Raw genomic sequence first — 20,818 nt, 5'->3', positions numbered from 1 at the left:
CTCTTTCAATTTTATCTGAGTAATGCCAGAATACTGATTGAAAACAGTTGTAAAAAATTTTTTATAAAGCTTCTTTATTCTCTAACTGTGCACAGCTATTACATGTTTTGATACTTGATCTCACTTTCCAAAAGTAAAATAATTATCTTGATATAAATCTCTCCCTATCGGCCGGGCGCGGTGGCTCAAGCCTGTAATCCCAGCACTTTGGGAGGCCGAGACGGGCGGATCACGAGGTCAGGAGATCGAGACCATCCTGGCTAACACGGTGAAACCCCGTCTCTACTAAAAACTACAAAAAACTAGCCGGGCGAGGTAGCGGCGCCCGTAGTCCCAGCTACTCGGGAGGCTGAGGCAGGAGAATGGCGTGAACCCGGGAGGCGGAGCTTGCAGTGAGCTGAGATCCGGCCACAGCACTCCAGCCCGGGTGACAGAGCGAGACTTCGTCTCAAAAAAAAAAAAAAAAAAAAAAAAAAAAAATAAATAAATAAATAAATCTCTCCCTATCACCAGGATGCTGAGATTTTTATTTTCGTCATCACCAGTATCAAGAAACAAAAGCATATAAAAAGTTCTGCAAAGGTAACAGTTTTTTTTTTGTTTGTTTTTTGTTTTTTTGAGACGGAGTCTCGCCCTGTTGCCCAGGCTGGAGTGCAGTGGCACCATCTTGGCTTACTGCAACCTCTGCCTCCCGGGTTCAAGCGATTCTCCTGCCTCAGCCTCCTGAGTAGCTGGGACTACAGGCGCCCACCACCACGCCTAACTAATTTTTGTATTTTTAGTAGAGATGGGGTTTTACCAGGTCGGCCAGGCTGGTCTTGAACTCCTGACCTTGTGATCCTCCCACCTCGGCCTCCCAAAGTGCTGGGATTATAGGCATGAGCCACCACAACCGGCCAGATAATGACTTTGTAAGAGCCAACTTGAGATACTATATTCACCAATTGAAATGTCCACCTGTTGGCCGGGCGCGGTGGCTCAAGCCTGTAATCCCAGCACTTTGGGAGGCCGAGACGGGCGGATCACGAGGTCAGGAGATCGAGACCTGGCTAACATGGTGAAACCCCGTCTCTACTAAAAAAATACAAAAAACTAGCCGGGCGAGGTGGCGGGCGCCTGTAGTCCCAGCTACTCGGGAGGCTGAGGCAGGAGAATGGCGTAAACCCGGGAGGCGGAGCTTGCAGTGAGCTGAGATCCGGCCACTGCACTCCAGCCCGGGCGACAGAGCAAGACTCCGTCTCAAAAAAAAAAAAAAAAAAAAAAAGAAATGTCCACCTGTTATTTCATTCTAATGATACTGTTCATTTCTTCCATTATATAATATATAACTAATTTCTATGGGTAACATCTAAATATACCAGAATCCTCAAAAGTACTTCTTTTCTATGGGTAACATCTAAATATACCAGAATCCTCAAAAGTACTTCTATCCAATTATTTTATCTAGTGAGTTTTAATTCAGTAGGCTATACTCTTTAAATGAGTAATATATTATTCAGCTAATAGTTGTTTGCTTATTTTGATAGATAAAATTTAAGTTCCATTCTCTAGACTGTTGCTAGTATTCTCAAATATTTTTCTCTAAATTCCACATTTTTTTTTCCTTTTCTTTGGGACAAAGTCTTACTCTGCCGCCCAAGCTGGAGTGCAGTGGTGCAATCTCAGGTCACTGCAACTTCCACCTCCTGGGTTCAAGTGATTCTCCTGCGCTGCTCAGCCTTTCGAGTAGCTGGGACTACAGGCACGTGCCACCATGCCTGGCTAATTTTTATATTTTTAGTAGAGACGGGGTTTCACTATGTTGGCCAGGCTGGTCTTAAACTCCTGACCTTGTGATTCACCTGACTCAGCCTCCCAAAGTGCTGGGATTACAGACATGAGCCACCACACCTGGCCCACATTTCTGGTTTTTACTTTTTGGAAAAAGCAATATAAAAAATAATTCCACTATCCTGTACATCTAGTATTAGTCCAGGTAGGATATCTATTTTATTGTGAACAAAACTTATTTGTACTATAAAGTAAAAACTGCTTATTTCTTCCATCTAAAAAGCAGCATAGTAAAACATCATAAACTTAGGCATTTTTTCTAATTATCTAAGTTTTAGAAAACTCATAAGCATCCAAAATAATTTTCAAATTCAGTATTAAGTAACCTTAAAAATAAAGAAGGCATTTTTACATAAAAATCAAGGATAAATAACAAAATAAAACTTAGTAGGTTTTGATTTAGAAAAAGTTTCTTTAAAAATCAGTATTTTAAAAACTAAAAATCAATCATGTTAGTTCTGCCGACTTGAAATGTCCTAAAAAACTGTAAGATAAAAAAAAAGATAGCCACGGTGGTACCATGGGTGAAGCACTGGATTGAAACCTCCCATCCCCCACCCCCCAAAAATAAAACAAATGAATAGAAGCCAGTCTCATTTATGCATCATAATTATTGCTATTGAACTTATTTTGAGACTCTTTTCAATACAAATTCCTGAAGTCTTAAGAAAAGACACTTTGACATTTACATATGTTCTATTTTAAAATTGTTGTACCAGTTTATTTCAGAGTTTTTTTTTTTACCTAAAACATAGGTATTTTTTCCTTAATAAAACAGAGGATTTTTACTTATTGGAAAGAAAATTCTTCTATAGCTTTTTATTAGCCCTGACTCAAATCAAATCAAATCTACTCAAAAGTTTCCCTAAACAGAATCCTTTATTTCTTAAATTTTTTTACTCACTCAAAAGATTATAAAGAAAAGGGCACTGGATACTGTGGTCAACAGGAAAGCGAAATTGCAAAGGAAAAATTTCTCTTAAAATTCAACTGAGAAGACAGTTGGATATAAGGACATCTATGATTTGTGGAACAAAAAATATTATTATTACTGGTCACAGATCCCTTTAAAGAAAGCCATGTAACCATTCCTTCCTGAAAATGCATTTAACATACAAAATCTCTGCACAGTTTCAGAGGGATTCACAAGTTCTCCCAAACACATGAAATCTCAGATTATTAACACTGGTAGTTGTAAAAGCTCTCTGACCCAACTCAAAAGATAACCTTACAAAAAATCTAAGTTTAACAATGTCTTTGAATTCCAAATTAATCAGACTTTTACTTTAAGATCTTAATAATCAAGCACAACTTAACATTTAACATTACATAATAAAATTAGCTATAATCATAAAACATGAAATAGAAAATTTTAAATTACTATATATAAATGATTATTTTAAGTTATGCATATCTTTTCAATTCATTCATCAATCACACAGATATTCTAAGTGAAAATTCAACATATTTGGGTATTATTTGCTTGGTGAAGAAAGAGTCAAGAAATTTTGAACTTTGCAAATGTAAATTGTGTTGCAAATGCTACTTAAAAGACCCAACTGTCAAAATCACAATTAGCACTTTTGCTTAATTATATCATTAAGGAAATACATCTGTAAAATATATCTCTAGTTCCACTTTTTTCTACTCAATTTTTATTATTTAAGGACAATAATAGAATTCAGTAACTTCTCATTAGTAACATGCTAGTAGTAGTAGAATTAGCTAATGTACCAGTTTCAATATTCTTATTTTAGTCTCACCATGCAAACCTGTAACTTTTACTGAGTTTTGAAAATCCAAGTGTGCAACAGATACCTTTAAAATATTATCCCCAATCAGGAGTTCCACAAATAAATTGATATGTTTTCATTACAGTGGTCAGTAAATAGGAAAATGATTACTTAAGAATGTATTTAAAGCCATCTCTCTCAACTGTCCCATTATCTGTACTCTTTTATTAGAAAAATCTTAAATTTTATCATTTGGAATAACAAACAAATTAAACCTAATTTTCTCATTTTAGGTTTGTTTTAAAAATGGATACAATGACCTTTAGGAATGGGCCACTAAATCAAATCAAATGTATTTTCTCAAATACATCTTAGTATAGACCAATAATTAGTTTATATACCACAGCAAATTGTGGTTATCTGTAAATGATTTTCAGGGATAAAAGCCTTGCAACATTGCAGAGAGTTGAGAGATGTGGTTAAAGCGACAAAGCAATAAATCAGGTTTCAGTAACCGTAACAGAAAAATGAAGTAACAGTCACTTGGAATCTTGAGTATTATATTCAGTTTCTCCAGCTGAAATCTGGCTGAGCCGCTTGCTTGATCCCCACAATTTTCGAGAAAGCTGACCTGAACGCATCTGTGTAAAGTAATCCAAAGAAATGAAGAATAAATATTAAGAAAAAAATTAAAATGATATATAAGACACTGATTTTGCAGAGTGAAAAGAAACAAATTGTTAGCAGAATTATTAACACTTTAAAGGTTATTAACAATAGAGAAAGACGGCCAGGTGTGGTGGCTCATGCCTGTAATCCCAGCACTTTGGGAGGCAGAGGCAGGTAGATCACTTGAGGCCAGGAGTTCGAGACCAGCCTGGCCAAAATGGCAATCTCCCCTCTCTACTGAAAATATAAAAATTAGCCCAGTATGGTGCATGGTGGCACACGCCTGTAATCCCAGCCACTTCGGAGGCTGAGGCATGAGAATTGCTTGAACCTGAGAGGCAGAGGTTGCAGTGAGCCGAGATCATGCCACTGCACTCTAGCCTGGGCATCACAGGGAGACTCTGTTTGTCTCTCTCTCATACATATACATACACACATAATAATAACAATAATAATAATGGAAGACTTTTACGCTTATTTTGTCTTTGGTCTAATGTCAATGTGTACATTTTAAACAATTAATAGCCCAGTTATGTCAAAATTACCAAATTCCTTTATTTTATAAATTATCAAAAATATGTATTACTTCATCAAAATCAGCTTCTCAAAACTATTATTTTAAATTTTTAATTAATTTTTTATTTGTTTGTAGAGATGAGATCTCACTATATTGCCCAGGCTGGTGAAGTCCTGGGCTCAAGCAATCCTCCCACCTCAGTCTCCCAAAGTGCTGGGTTTACAGGTGTGAGCCACCACACCTGGCTCAAAATTATTCTTAATTTCGCTAACAAGACACACAGGTTGGCCGGGCGCAGTGGCTCAAGCCTGTAATCCCAGCACTTTGGGAGGCCGAGATGGGTGGATCACGAGGTCAGGAGATCAAGACCATCCTGGCTAACACGGTGAAACCCCGTCTCTACTAAAAATACAAACAATTAGCCGGGCGAGTTGGCGGCGCCTGTAGTCCCAGCTACTCGGGAGGCTGAGGCAGGAGAATGGCGTGAACCCGGGAGGCGGAGCTTGCAGTGAGCTGAGATCCGGCCACAGCACTCCAGCCTGGGCGACAGAGCAAGACTCCGTCTCAAAAAAAAACAAACAAAAAAAAAAACAAAAAACAAGACACACAGGTTTGGAGATTTTCTTTTCTTGAATTTGCAGTACTGTTAATGCCAATCATAAGTATAAGAAGAAAGTAAAATAAAGTTTTGATGAAAAGAAATTTTAAAATATTTTAAGACTTTCAAAAAATAATATTTAACAAGAGAATGATAAAAAGTAATGTAGAAAACAAGGAGAGCATAAGCCTCTTGAAGGCAGGAATTGCATTTCGTTCACCATTAAATTTGCATCACCTACCATCCTTCCCAGTGTGTAATAAATATTAACCAAATACTAATTAAATCAATGAATAAATAAATGTCCTTTAAAAGTGTTTATACATCCAGGTGGGGCAAAAAACCCCTATGGTTTGTTGCAATTACTTTCTCAAGTGCAATCTACTTTTTAATGGTGATTCCACCTTTTTTTTAGAGACAGGGTTTCACTCTGTTGCCCACACTGGAGTGCAGTGGTGCAATCTCAGCTCACTGCAACCTCTGCCTCCTGGGCTCAGGCAGTCCTCCCACCTTAGCCTCCTGAGCAGCTGAGACTACAGGAGCATACCATCATGCTCAGCTAATTTTTGTATTTTTAGTAGAGATAGGGTTTCAACATGTTGCCCAGGCTGGTCTCAAACTCCTGGCCTCAAGTGCTCCACCCACCTCAGCCTCCCAAAGTGCTGAGATTACAGGCGTGAGTCACCATGCCCGGCCTGCCACCTTTTTTAATGGTCACTTTTCTTTTTTTTTGAGATGGAGTCTCGCTCTGTTGCCAGGCTGGAGGTGCAGTGGCACGATCTCGGTTCACTGCAACCTGCACCTCCTGGGTTCAAGTGATTCTCCTGCCTCAGCTTCCCGAGTAGCTGGGACTACAGGCGTACACCACCACATCCAGCTAATTTTTTGTTGTTGCTGTTGTTTTTTGAGACGGAGTCTTGCTCTGTCACCAGACTGCAACCTCTGCCTTCCTGGTTCAAGCGATTCTCCTGCCTCAGCCTCCGCCTCCGGAGTAGCTGGGACTACAGGCACACGCCACCATGCCCAGCTAATTTTTTTTTTTTTGTATTTTTAGTAGAGGCAGGGTTTCACCATGTTGGCCAGGATGATCTTGATCTCTTGACCTCGTGATTCGCCCACCTCAGCCTCCCAAAGTGCTGAGACTATGGGAGTGAGCCACTGCGCCTGGCCCACACCCAGTTAATCTTTGTATTTTTAGTAGAGATGAGGTTTCACCATGTTGACCGAGATGGAGATGGTCAGGATGTCTTGACCTTGTGATCCGCCTGTCTCGGCCTTCCAAAGTGCTGGGATTACAGGCGTGAGCCACTGCACCTGGCCTAATGGTTGCTTTTCTAGGATATATTTATTGGAGTATAAAAGAGAAGCTTTATACAAAGTACTAGTGGCTTTGGCATGCTTGTTTTGCAGTTACATTTACAGATGTATTTTCTAAAGCCCTACTACCTTACCTGATTTTTACATACGATTTTCACTCTAATAGAATAACATAGAAAACTGGTACACAATTAAAAATATATATTAATCAAGATTTTGATGTTTTAGATAAAAATAGATCTTGAAATAGAAATATCTTTTCATAACTAAATATGGATCTAATTCATATTCTACACTGTAGTACAAAGTCTTGCTCTGTCACCCAGGCTGGAGTGCAGTGGCGTGATACCAGCTCACTGCAACCTCCAATTCCCAGATTCAAGTGATTCTCTTGCCTCAGCCTCCCGAGTAGCTGGGATTACTGGCGTATGCCACCACACCTGTCTAATTTTTATATTTTTAATAGAGATGGGGTTTCACGTTGGCCAGGGTGGTCTCGAACTCCTGACCTCAAATGATCCGCTTGCCTCGGCCCCCCAAAGTACAGGGATTACAGGCGTGAGCCACCGTAATAATTACAGGCGTGAGCCACAATAATATTAATTTAATGACACTGTTTTTGTTAAAATAATATGCTGGAAAAAAAGCATAATGACTAAAGAAATTTCAAATATTTATAAAACAGTTTTTTACGATCTTTAACAGGTTATTATAGCCACTGACTGTGTGACAGTAATTTCTTCCCCTGAAATAACCCCGACAGATCCCATATTGTTAGATTTCTCAGAAAATACCAACAGTGACTTAAAAAAATTATAATGCTTAATTTAACTATGTAATAACATGATTTGGAAGAATCAGTAAGTTACTAGAGTATAACTATAGTTTTCCTAAGAGCAAGAGTTAGATTTATGATACCTGAATATTTAATAATTGATAAATCATTAGCAAGTAAATTTAACTATAGGAAACTCACTGAGAATAAGCACACTATATGGGGATATTTGTAGTTACAAATAAAAAATGATGCTTTTACAAAAGAATGACATATAGTTATGATGAGTATTTGTTAAAGTAGTTTTATTGTTTGAGCCTATATTTCATTCTTTTGTAAAGGCTCTTATGTATTGAAAATCTAAGTCGTGGTCTTAGATCTAGATTTGGAAGAAATGAATTTTCTTATTCCTATAGAGTGGTAGATAGAATTGCCAAAGATGGGCTTTCAATAATAATATAAACATCACTTTTGAATAATAACTTTATCCCTTTTTATTTACTGCCTTTTGAAAAATCAAATTTGGTTTTAATTTGTTTATCCCTAATGGTGACTTTCTCAATCAGTTGGAATGAAGGAGAACCAAAGCAATCCCCAACAGCATGAGAAATGAAATTACTGATGCTAGGTTTTACCTCAGCAGGCTTGCCAACACCCACTACAATCAATTTGCCGTCTTCTAAACCTACAAGAATATGGCTGCATTCTTTGGTTACATAAACACAATGGATAGGCAGTCGCATGGCTAATGGGTTGATGCTGAGATTCAAACTAGAAGAGAAATAAAAATACAGACAAAATTACATGGATTTATAATGAATTCACAGAATTTTATATCTGGAAAATAAATTAATGCTCATCTAGTTCGGGATTCTAATTTTACAGATGTGGGAACTTGTGTCCAGAAAGTCTAAGTGACTCACACAAGGGCCTGTATTTATAGCATTACTTAAAAACACTTGATAAACAGATCTTTTCTCTATTGTTGACGTCTATTTTTCTTCTAAACATATATAATCAAACATCAATAAAGCAACCATGAACCTAAAATATAAACATTTTCTTGACTTTCTAGAGAATCTTACTCTTTTTTCAATTTTCCAACCCATTCTATTATTACTTCAGTTTTTACATCTTATTATTACATTCATCATTTATCTAAGGTAAATAGTCTTTACGTTCCCTTTAGAGAGATTAGAGGGAAGGTGAGAGACAAAGTAAGGAACACAACAGTTAGACAGGATTTTATATGGATACTAACTAGATTCTTATCCTTAGTGTTATTCCTAAAACAGATAGAAATAAAGCTCCTGTACCAGTCACTGTTCTCTGAGCCTCAGACTCTCAGTGGGCATTTGTTCTAGTCTTGCTCTGATCTTATCCCTGAAATGCAGCACAGCACACACCATGTTCATTGCTGTTCCTATGTCTTTGTGCTTTATTTCCTCACATATTGACTACCTCCATCTCCAAAAGAAGGCCCTCCCTGTCTTTTCATGTCCATTTAATTCCTACTAATCCTTCATCAAGACTCCTCTGACTACTCAGATCTGTGCTAATCCTTAATGTCTTTAAAACTTCTTGTACATGTAACTGGGACCATATAATTTAGCTCTTTTTTTTTTTTTTTTTTTTTTTGAGGCGGAGTCTCGCTCTGTCGCCTAGGCTGGAGTGCAGTGGCGCAATCTCGGCTCACTGCAAGCTCCGCCTCCCGGGTTCACGCCATGCTCCTGGCTCAGCCTCCCGAGTAGCTGGGACTACAGGCGCCCGCCACCTCGCCCGGCTAGTTTTTTGTATTTTTAGTAGAGACGGGGTTTCACCATGTTAGGCAGGATGGTCTCGATCTCCTGACCTCGTGATCCGCCCGTCTCGGCCTCCCAAAGTTCTGGGATTGCAGGCTTGAGCCACCGCGCCCGGCCTAATTTAGCTCTTAAACTGTTCACAACAGTACACAAATATTGATATTTCCCCAACTAGTCTTTTTTTTGAGACGGAGTCTTGCTCTGTCACCCAGGCTGGAGTGCAGTGGTGCCATCTCAGTCACTGCAACCTCCGCCTCCTGAGTTCAAGTGATTCTCCTGCCTCAGGCTCCTGAGTATCTGGGACTACAGGTGCCTGCCACTACATCCTGCTAATTTTTGTACTTTTAATAGAGATGGGGTTTCACTATGTCGGCCAGGCTGGTCTTGAACTCCTGACTTCAAACGATCCACCCACCTCAGCCTCCCAAAGTGCTGCGATTATAGGCGTGAGCCACCACACCCAGCCTCCAATTAGTCTTAAACCCCTTAAAAACCATTATTATGAGTAAGCATCACAGCACCTAGGCACTCTCATGCTTATCGCCTTGTTGATTCATAAGTGAGAGGTGGATAAGAAGCCCAGAAATCTCGGGCCAGGTGCAGTGGCCCATGCCTGTAATCCCAGCACTTTGGGAAGGCTGAGGTGGTTGGATCACTTGAGGTCAGGAGTTTGAGACCAGCCTGGCCAACAAGATGGAACCCTGTCTCTACTAAAAATACAAAAATTAGCTGGGCATGGTGGTATGCACCTATATTCCCAGCTAATGTGGAGGCTGAGGCAGGAGAATCACTTGAACCTGAGGCAGAGGTTGCAGTGAGCCAATATCATGCCACTGCACTGCAGCCTGGGTGACAGAGCAAGACTCAGTCTCAAAAAACAAAACAAAACAAAACAAAAACACATATCCACTACTCCAGTATCTCTCTCCTTCACTAGATTGAATGAAAACAGATCCCTCTACCAATTTTATACACACACATGCATAAATATGTTAAATATACTCTAGTTTAGTTTACTACAATTAAAAAACTTTATAAAAATTCAAACCATTATTTGGACAAATTTCCAAATCCATAATTCAGACTTGGTACTATAAACATTTTTTTCTAGCTCTACATATTTAAAACTTTTCTTTTGAGACAGGGTCTTGCTCTGTTGTCCAGGCTGGAGTGCAGTGCTATGATCACAGCTTACTGCAGCTGTGACCTGGGCTCAAGCAATCCTCCCACCTCAGCCTCCCAAGTAGCTGGGAACACAGGCACATGCCACCATGCTCAGCTAATTTTTAAAGCTTTTATTTTTAGTAGAGATGAGGTCTTGCTATGTGCCCAGGTTGGTCTTAAACTCCTGGGCTCAAGCATTCCTCCCTCTTTGATCTCCTAAAGTGCTGGGATTATAGGCAGGAGCCACTGTGCCCAGCCTAAAAAATTTTTTAATTGTGGTAAAATATATATAATGTAAAATTTTCTATATAATAAAAAATGTATATATATACTTCATTTATGAGTCCAGGAACACTTTAGCTTCTCCAATTTTTTATACTCGCTAAAAGACAAATTTTTGTAATAAATGATAAACCAAAAGATTAAAAATCTTAGATCCTGATTTTCACTCTAGACTAGAAGTACGCCACCTTTTCATAAGTGATACTTCTTTGGTTTTTATTACTTACCTGTGGAGATCTCTTATAGACAGGAATCCTTGTAAGCTGCCTGTGACAATGTGTTCTCCAATTATACATATATCTGATACTCGTTCCTTCAGGATTTGAGACCCTAGATACTTGCCATTTATAGAAAACAGATGTAATGCATTCTTATCCTGCAAAGAATTAAGGAAAATTTAACAATTTCAAATAAAACCTGAGTTTTTATATTACCAGTTAAAACTCTGACTATAACAGAATAATTATTTGGTTTAAAATTCTGGGATAAAAATATGGCTATATTTAAAGACCAAGTGTGTAGACAATATTATTAAAGTTATTTCAAATCAGATTGCCAAGTAAATATTAAAAGAGAAATCTCACTCTCTCCGAAGAATTAAAATCTCATTCAGCCCTCCTCAAAACCCTACATTCTTAAAACAAAAGAAAAGAATTCTTTTTCTTTTGAGATGGAGTCTCGCTCTGTCGACCAGGCTGCAATGCAGTGGCGCAATCTTGGCTCACTGGAAGCTCTGCCTCTCAGGTTCACACCATTCTCCTAACTCAGCCTCCTGAGTAGCTGGGACTACAGGTGCCCAACACCATGCCCGACTCATTTATTTTTTTTTTTATTTTTAGTAGAGATAGGGTTTCACTGTTTAATCAGGATGGTCTCGATCTCCTGACCTCGTGATCTGCCTGCCTCGGCCTCCCAAAGTGCTGGGATTACAGGTATGGGCCACCATGCCTGGCCTTTTTTTTCTTTTCTTTTTTTTTTTTTTGAGATGGAGTCTCGCTCTGTTGCCCAGGCTGGAGTGCACTGGCATAATCTCGGCTCACTGCAACGTCTGCTTCCCGGGTTCAAGCAATTCTCCTGTCTCAGCCTCCCTAGTTACTGGGACTACAGGCATGCGCCACCATGCCCAGCCAATTTTTGTATTTTTAGAAGAGATGGGGGTTTCACCATGTTGGCCAGGCTGGTCTGGAACTCCTGACCTCAGATGATCCACCAGCCTCAGCCTCCCAAAGTGCCAGGATTACAGGTGTGAGCCACCACTCCCGGCCCCCAAAAATTCCTAATATTGAAAAAGCTTAGGCTGGGTATGGTGGCTCATGTCTGTAATCCCAGTGCTTTGGGAGTCGAAAGCAGGAGGATCGCTTGAGTCCAGAGGTTTGAGACCAGCCTAGGCAACATAGGGAGACCTTGTCTCTACCAAAAATTAAAAAAAACTAGCCAGGTGTGGTAGCACATGCCAGTAGTCCCAGCTACTGAGGGGGCTGAGGTGGAAGGATCAGTTAAGCCCAGGAGTTTGAGGCCAAAGTGAGCTATAATTGTATCACTGACTGTGCCACTGCACTCCAGCCTGGGCAACACAGCGAGATTCTCGTCTCCAAAAAAAAAAAAAAAATAGGCCAGGCGTGGTGGCTCACGCGTTATCCCAGCACTTTGGGAGGCCGAGGCGGGTGAATCACAAGGTCAGGAGATCGAGACCATCCTGGCTAACACAATGAAACCCCGTCTCTACTATAAATACAAAAAATTAGCCAGGTGTACCTGATGTAAATGACGAGTTGATGGGTGCTGACGAGTTGATGGGTGCAGCACACCAACATGGCACAAGTATACATACGTAACAAACCTGCACGTTATGCACATGTACCCTAGAACTTAAAGTATAATAATAAAAAAAAAAATTAGCCAGGTGTGGTGGTGGGCCCCTGTACTGTAGTCCCAGCTACTCGGGAGGCTGAGGCAGGAGAGTGGCATGAACCCAGGAGGCAGAGCTTGCAGTGAGCCAAGATAGCGCCACTGCACTCCTGCCTGGGTGACAGAGCAAGACTCCGTCTCAAAAAAAAATATATATATATATACACACACACACACACACACCCATACACACACATATACACATATATTAATTAAATAAATAGTGATGTCACTGAAAGGAAACAAACACAAAATTGAGGGCTTGTTTATTTATATCCTGCCTTATGCAAAAGGAATTTCAGTTGGCTATCATTTCCAATTTCCACTTAAGCTTAAAAAATCCTACATAATCAGAAATTATTCTGAAATCATATATTATACAAGTCAATAAAAATCCCAATAATAAAATACTAATGTGAGGCTACGATTGTGGTAGAAGTCCATCTAATGTTAAGAAACAAACAACTGAATGATGAAAGAAAAACATCCTTTTTAAAATATGGTGTTCTTTCCTTCTTCAATAAACCTCCTCTATAATGTGGGGAAGGAAAGATACGCTATTGGGAGTCTACCTCTATTGCATAAAAGGTCATATACCTTGAGGGTGGTCTTTTCTTCAATGCTGGAGTAGATAACAATATGTCCTTCCCAAGATATAGCCAAATTAGGAATGGTCAGGAACAGAGAACTTTCACAAGGTGGTCGTAAAGTCCTCATGTACTGACCTTTCTGAATGGTATGTATAATCACCGTTCCATCCTACACACAGAATATATCAGAAAATGAAAAAGACAAAGAAAAACAACAGCAAAAAGGAATAAAAGTAGAGTGGGCCAGATAAAGAAATGTGGGAAAGGAACCAAGAACATGATTATTCCATCAAGGATATATGCACCTTAGGAAAAATTCCAACTTCGAAATTTCAAATAGTATTTTATTTCCTAGAATGCCCTCTTCCCTTAAATAATAAAATGAATAAAATCCCAAAATGGCATTCAGTTTTTTATTTTGCAAGGTCTATTTTACTTTTGCAAAGTACTATACAAATATGGTATAACATTTCTATACTTTTATCAATTCCTCTGAAAAACATTTTAGTTATAAATGTTGGTAATAAATTTGTAGATAAATTGATAAGTATTTCTTAAAGGTGAAATCTTACCCTTGATCCCGACACTGCCATGTCTAGCTCAGTGCTGATGCCGACACTCAATACCTCATCGGTGTGTCCATAAAGAATCTGAAAAGGTTTAGATGCTAAGCCCATAGGAACACCTCCCTAATAATAAAAGAGAAAAGCAAAGGTAAAGGTGGTTTCTTGTTTCCTGTTTTTCATAAGGTTTATATTGCATTTAAACCTTCTAATCACAAACTAACATTGCAACTAGTTACAACCACTGAGTCTATTCATAATAGTACCCATGCTTACATTTCTACTTGGATTTCTGAATTATTCTCCATCTCAAAAACTTTAAGATCAAAACCTTAACATAAATTGTTGCAGTGTTGACAGTCTTGGATTAATTTTTCCAAGTATGTTATTTCTCCTTTTAATCTACAGATTTATTCTTCCTTAACTTCAAATAAACTTTTTGTGTTGTAACTCTGAATAACTATTTTTTTGAGACAGGGTCTCATTCTGTTGTCCAGGATGGAGTACAGTGGCATGAACATGGTTCATTGTAGCCTCGACCTCCTGGACTCAAGTGATCCTCCCACCTTAGCCTCCCTGAGTAGCTGGGACCACAGGAATGTACCACCATGCCTGGCTAATTTTTAAAATTTTTTTGTAGAGATGAGGGTCTTGCCATGTTGCCCAGGCTGGTCTTGAACTCCGGGACTCAAGCAATCCTTCCGCCTCAGCCTCCCAAGGTGCTGGGATTACAGGCATGAGCCACCATGCCTGGCTGAATAATGTTTCCATTTATTGGGATCGCTGCTTCAGGGACATCAATTTTCTTCATGCTGACTGTCTTTGATTTTTATAGCTATCATTCTTTCTCTAACTGCTTTAAAGTTACTTTTTTATTGGCATTCATTTTGATTACATCTTTTTTTTCCATGCTACTAATTTCATTTACAGCCACATCAAATCTCTTCCTTGCAGTTTCTGCTTTAGGTTTGTTTGCATTTGTAATGGTATTTTTTTATAGGTCTTGGCTGCAGCCCTTTGAAAAAACATTTGTGGGTACAGAGTAGGTATATATATTTACGGGGCATGTAATGGTATTGGTTTTAATCTCAGCTTGATTCTTCTGCAACCTTCGTTTTCATCTTATAATGCTATTTTATCATTTCATCTTTAATCTTCCATTTTATTGAACTGCCATTCTTATGTTTTCCTAATAACACAATTGTATTGCAAAAATTGCTCTCTGAGTCATCTTCCAGAAGAAAGACTCTTTCTTCATGTCTTTAGCATGCTTTGTCTTTAGCATACACATTTGTATGTTATTTGTTTTATTTGAATAGTTGCTATTTGTATTTGTGATTATCCTAGACAACTCTGCCCAGACCTTCTACCTGTTTCATGCGGCATGCATTAATTCCCCTTGACACTCTGCTACCTGTGACACATTTGTCTTCCCTTGTGAGTATCAGTCTGAGTGCTTAGTGCACTATATTTAACTTTTAAAACTCAGGTAATTCCTTATGGAAGTAATTCCAGTTCTAGAGAAAGAGGAGCCCTTCCTAAATTTATTTGGTAAAGACTGCATATCCCCATACTAAACATGATAAAGACAGAACAAAAATATCTATTTTACTTAAGAGTAGAGAAATCATTAAAGTACTAGCTAATAAGATACATCAGTAAAGTGTAATAACAATATACCATAAATTATGTGGGTTTATTATAAAAATTCAAGGATGGTTCAAACCTAGGAAATTTCTCAACATACATAATACATTACATCAAGAAAAGGTAAAAGAAAAACTATAAATAAGATAAATGGGGAAAAACAGCTGTAAAGAACATTATTGGAAATACAAAATTAGAACATGGACTGTGGATTAGCTAATGGTATTTTATAAATGTTAAGCATTCTGATTTTGGTAACTTCGCTGGGTTTATGTACAAGATTGTCTTTGTTCTTAGAAAATACACACTGACCTATTTAGGGGTATAGGCATATGATATCTCCAACATTTAAATGGTTAAAAAAAATAAGATGTTGTAAGAGGGAGATACTAAAAGAGACTGCTAAGACACATGATACACAATATACTACTTTTGCAAATTTTTTACAAGTTTGAAATTTCATTAAAACTATAAAGTTACCAAAAGAAAAAAATAATGGCAGTGTTTTCACTTAAATGTGAAAAACACAACTAGTGAAACCTAACAGCAAACACTATACTAAATGGTAACATTGGGAAGGCATTTTTATCAAAATTAGATAAAGGCGGGGATGCTCACTATAATTCTGCTTACCTTATTGTATTAGCTAATAATGTAATATGGTAAGAAAATGAAATAATTAGTATATTAGAAAAGATAAAGCAAATCACTTTTATTTTCAGATCACATGATTGTATTATCTACCTTATCTTATTTTCAGGAAATCCAAGAAATACTAATAACCATGAGAGTTGATAAGAGGATTTGGCAAAGTAATTGGATATAAGAAAATTGTACAGAAATCAGTCAAATCACTATATAGCTTTTCTTTATATTAACAATAATCAGAAACGAAAATGATTTTTAAAACCCCACTAAAAATAGTAATAGAAAACATGATAATTTGAAGTAAGTATCACAAGGTATAGGATCTAAATGAAAAAGAAAGAAATTTTATCAAAGGACATAAAAAGGACCTGAAACAAACATGGAAAGACACTTCCTATTTCTGTAAATAAATAACTATAAAAATATACCAAATTATCAGGAGGCCAAGGTAGGCAGATCGTTTGAGCCCAGGAGTTCGAGACCATCCTGGGTAACATGGCAGAGACAATCATTTTGTCTCACTAAAAATACAAAAACCAGCCAGGCGTGGTGGTGCATGCCTAGAGTCCCAGCTACTTGGGAGGCTGAGAAGTGAGGGTTGCTTGAGCCTGGGAGGTCAAGCCTGCAATGAGCCATGATTGTGCCACTGCACTCCAGCATGGATGACAGAGTGAGACCCTACCTCAAAAACAAACAAACAAAAAACAAAACAAAATCTCAAACCAAATTAACACATAAATTGAATACAATTTCAGTAAGACTAAAATGGAGTTTTTTTTTTTTTTTTAAAAAAAGAGGGTATGGGGCCGGACACAGTGGCTCACGCCTGTAATCCCAGTGCTTTGGGAGGTCGAGGCAGGAGGATCATGAGGTCAAGAGTTTGAGACCGTCCTGGCCAACATAGTGAAACCCTGTCTCTACTAAAAATACAAAAATTAGTTGGGCGTGGTAGTGTGCGCTTGTAGTCCCAGCTACTGGGGAGACTGAGGCAGGAGAATCGCTTGAACCCAGGAGGTGGAGGCTGCAGTGAGCCAAGGTCGCGCCACTGCACTCTAGCAGGACGCGTGACAGAGCAAGACTCTGTCTCAAAAAAACAAACAAAACAAAACAAAAAACAAAAGAGGGTATGGTTAAAGCTTAAGTTCATACGTAAGAATAAATACCTATATAAGACTAGCTGAGACCATTACACTTTAAGTGTAATGCTTTCTATTCAGAAGTAAACAAAGCCTTATCCAATATAGATAAATAAGTTATCAATAATTTAAAGATTGTAATATAAGAAATAAAACAAAAAAAAATTAGAAGAAAACAAATTTTTTTTTGAGACAGGATCTTGCTCAGTCACCCAGGCTGGAGTGTAGTGGCAGGATCTCGGCTCACTGCAGCCTCTGTTTCCCTGGCTCAATCAATCAATAAATTAAAGATTATAATATTTCTTTATTTCCCATCTCAGCCTCCCACGTATTATAGCTAGGACTACAGGCATGTCCCACCACGCTCAGCTAGGTTTTTTAAATGGAAGAAAATTTCTAGATACCTTTTATAAATTTGGAGTGGGAGAGAGCCTGTTAAGACAATGTAGAAAACATAGAAGCTGGCCGGTCGCAGTGGCTCACGCCTACAATCCCAGCACTTTGCGGGGCTGAGGCAGGCGGATCACTGAAGGTCGGGAGTTTGAGACCAGCCTGGCCAACATGGTGAAACCCCATTTCTGCTAAAAATACAAAAAAAAGAAAAAAGAAAAAGTAAAAAAAGCCAGGTGTGGTGGCATGTGCCTGTAATCCCAGCTACATGGGAGGCTGAGGCAGGAGAATTGCTTGAACTCGGGAGGTGGAGGCTGCAGTGAGCTGAGATCATGCCATTGCACTTCGGCCTGTGTGACAGAGCAAGACTCCATCTCAAAAAAAGAAAAAAAAGAAAACAGAAGTTATTTAACAAAAACGATACTTCCTGGACCCATATTATTATAAGAATGCAATCAGGTTGATGAAAACCATAAATCTATAATTTCTAGTAGTCCCACAAGAAAGAAAGTAAAATGTTACTATGCTAAAAGACAATAAAAATAATTACTGTTTTCCTGGGAGAGGTAAGAAGGAAGAATCTTTGGAAAGCAATAGGGAATAAGGTAATGAATCAGACAGTAAACCTAGGAAAAAATGTGGTGACTTGGATAGGACAAAATGTGGGTAAAAAGAATACAAAGGAGCTCAGTCACTGCCAGAAAACAATTCGAGGTCCTAGTAGAACATTTTGCTAGTATTTTCAGGGTGAATCTCTGATCTAAATCAAGAACATTTAAATGTGTGACTACCTGTTGTGTTATTTGCCATATCATACATGTAGTATCTCTGGAACCAGAAATCAAATGTATTCCACAGTAATCTGTAGCTAAGCAAGTCACAATATCTGTAAGAAAAGGAATGAAATAAAATGAAATGCCTCATTTTGCTAAAATAGAACTTTAAGAGCAATTTTTGTTAATGTTCAAACTATTCCTAAATCAGTTATGCCAACAGGGAGGAATGTAGGCATGGTACTGGAAAAGCACTGGGGAAGAGAGCCATAGGAAAGCAGCAGAATCAAAATCACCTCGGAGAGCTTTCTCTGAAATCACCCTTCTCTGAGCATGAGAAGTAGACATGCGGTGTGGGGAATGACCACCACAATCTTGGGAGGAGGTTAGATAGTTTGAGATAGACCCCCAGTTAATTTTCATATGCTTCTTTGCCTTCTCATCCCCATTCACCTTCTACTGCCATTGGGAACTGTAATCCTATAGAATATATGTCCTTGGAAAAACTGCACGTACTATACTATAAATTCACGATACAAATATATTTTTCCTAAACTGTGAACAGCTGAGGTAAGTGATATCTTAGGATTGACTGGTACAGAACTAGCAGCAGCCAGGAGCGGTGGCTCAAGCCTGTAATCCCAGCACTTTGGGAGGCCGAGATGGGCAGATCACGAGGTCAGGAGATCGAGACCATCCTGGCTAACACGGTGAAACCCCGTCTCTACTAAAAAAATACAAAAAAAAAAACTAGCTGGGCGAGGTGGCGGGCGCCTATAGTCCCAGCTACCCGGGAGGCTGAGGCAGGAGAATGGCGTGAAGCCGGGAGGCAGAGCTTGCAGTGAGCTGAGATCCGGCCACTGCACTCCAGCCCGGGCGACAGAGCAAGACTCCGTCTCAAAAAAAAAAAAAAAAAAAAAAAAAGAATTAGCAGCAGACTCCATTTTCCTTCCCTAACAGGTTTATTAGAAAAAAATCTACTCAATGTTTTATTCTTATATTAAAGATTGATACACTAAGAAGTAGCAGATTAAAACTACATTCAACAATTTTATCACTCTCATGTTTAACTGTTAACATAGTAAGAGGGCAGTTGATGTCTTATTTAATGACAGCAGATTTTGTTACCATTTTGTCTTAAAATTCTTACTTTTATCATTCATTAAAAAAAAAAAAAAAAACTTAGCCTAACATTTCCAGATGATATGAAGCTGTTATTTAATTTATACGGTGCTTTATTATACCCAAAATACATGAGGCACTCCTATAGAAAGCATATATTTATAATCTTACACAATAAAAAAGTTCACTAGGCTTAAAAGGTAAAATTTAATGCTCTTTACGAGGAGCATGTACTACTTTTACAGTTAAGAAAAAAATAAAATTTTTGAGTGTTTTTGGAAAAAAAGCTAATGCTTACCCATATGCCGGATGATGTGTGAGATAATTTTGCCTTTTGTAAGTGACATCACTTGAATGCTATTATCCCAGTATCCAGCGCTGAAGAGCAACTTTGCATCATGTGATACTACAAATAGCTTAGAAGTGACTTCTAGCCCGGGAGCAAAAGGACCATTCATACTGCGTTGAGTTCTGTAAACACAATTAAGTATCAGACTGTTCCTTAAAAGATCACTTACACTGATATGAACTGTTCTTTTTAAACCTCTCTAAAAAAGAAATAAAAAATTAGTCCCAAATGTCCTATTTGAAATGTCTGTTAATAAACGATAGACTTTCAGAAAATACGTTACCTCACTGTAATATTTTTCATAAAATAAGAATATACACAACAATCTCAAGTGCTAAGCAAAAAAAGTTGAGATCAGTGAAAGTATGAAAAATGCTTAAATCTTGGATTTCAAAGACAATTTAATAAAATTGGCAATTTTGTAAATGGCAGCCTTAAAGTTTAAAGTCTAGTAAAAAACTAGACAGGATATGCCAGGACTAGGAATATCAGAAATAAACTTAAACCAGGGATGTCCTACACAAGGTGATGCATAGGAGATAAATCAGGCAGATAAGTGTGTATTTAACAACACTTAGGATGACTGTTCTCCATTTGAACCAAAGCAAGCATGCTGGTTTTGTCAGCTTCCAAGTGCAATACCTGTGAGCTTAGCCAATCCAGATTCTTCAGAAAGACAAGTGATTGCAACTCAGTGTGTATATAGAAAATGAGGGCTAATTCTCATACTCTAGCTATAAAACTTTATTGTTCAATATTAATTTGCTGAGAATATGCTTCTTACAAAACATAACAGTACTATGTGGGATAAGAAAGAAAACAAGACATTTTCCCTAATCTCATGAAGTTGTATTCTAGTTGAGGAAGACAAAGATACAATAATAATTACATCATTTTAAATAGTTTTCAAATATATGGTGTAATTTGATCCTCAACAAAGAGTGTGATTTTTTTTTTTTTTTTTTTTGAGATGGAGTCTTGATCTGTTGCCCAGGCTGGAGTGCA

At 38.2% G+C, this 20,818-nt stretch overlaps 1 protein-coding gene across 2 annotated transcripts in view; it reads right to left on the bottom strand.

Annotated features, from left to right (window-relative positions):
• Positions 1-2,524: 2,524 nt before the first annotated feature.
• Positions 2,525-20,818, bottom strand: part of NBEAL1 (neurobeachin like 1) — a 218,639-nt gene continuing 200,345 nt past the window's right edge. Inside the window, exons 50-56 of one of the 2 annotated variants that reach the window (XM_030916927.1) lie at positions 19,763-19,935; positions 18,361-18,455; positions 13,758-13,874; positions 13,193-13,354; positions 10,915-11,063; positions 8,075-8,210; positions 2,525-4,204 (exon numbers count right to left, since the gene is read on the bottom strand). In XM_030916927.1, coding sequence (XP_030772787.1) covers positions 4,103-4,204; positions 8,075-8,210; positions 10,915-11,063; positions 13,193-13,354; positions 13,758-13,874; positions 18,361-18,455; positions 19,763-19,935 — 934 coding nt within the window. In that variant the 3' untranslated portion in view covers positions 2,525-4,102. The remainder of the gene's footprint in view (positions 4,205-8,074; positions 8,211-10,914; positions 11,064-13,192; positions 13,355-13,757; positions 13,875-18,360; positions 18,456-19,762; positions 19,936-20,818) is intronic. The other variant, XM_010352612.2, reaches the window with a different exon arrangement.

Source organism: Rhinopithecus roxellana, chromosome 14, assembly GCF_007565055.1.
Source record: "Rhinopithecus roxellana isolate Shanxi Qingling chromosome 14, ASM756505v1, whole genome shotgun sequence".
NCBI lineage: Eukaryota > Metazoa > Chordata > Mammalia > Primates > Cercopithecidae > Rhinopithecus > Rhinopithecus roxellana.
The sequence above is the reverse complement of the archived record's forward strand: the minus strand, read 5'-3'. Positions and strand labels throughout refer to the sequence as shown.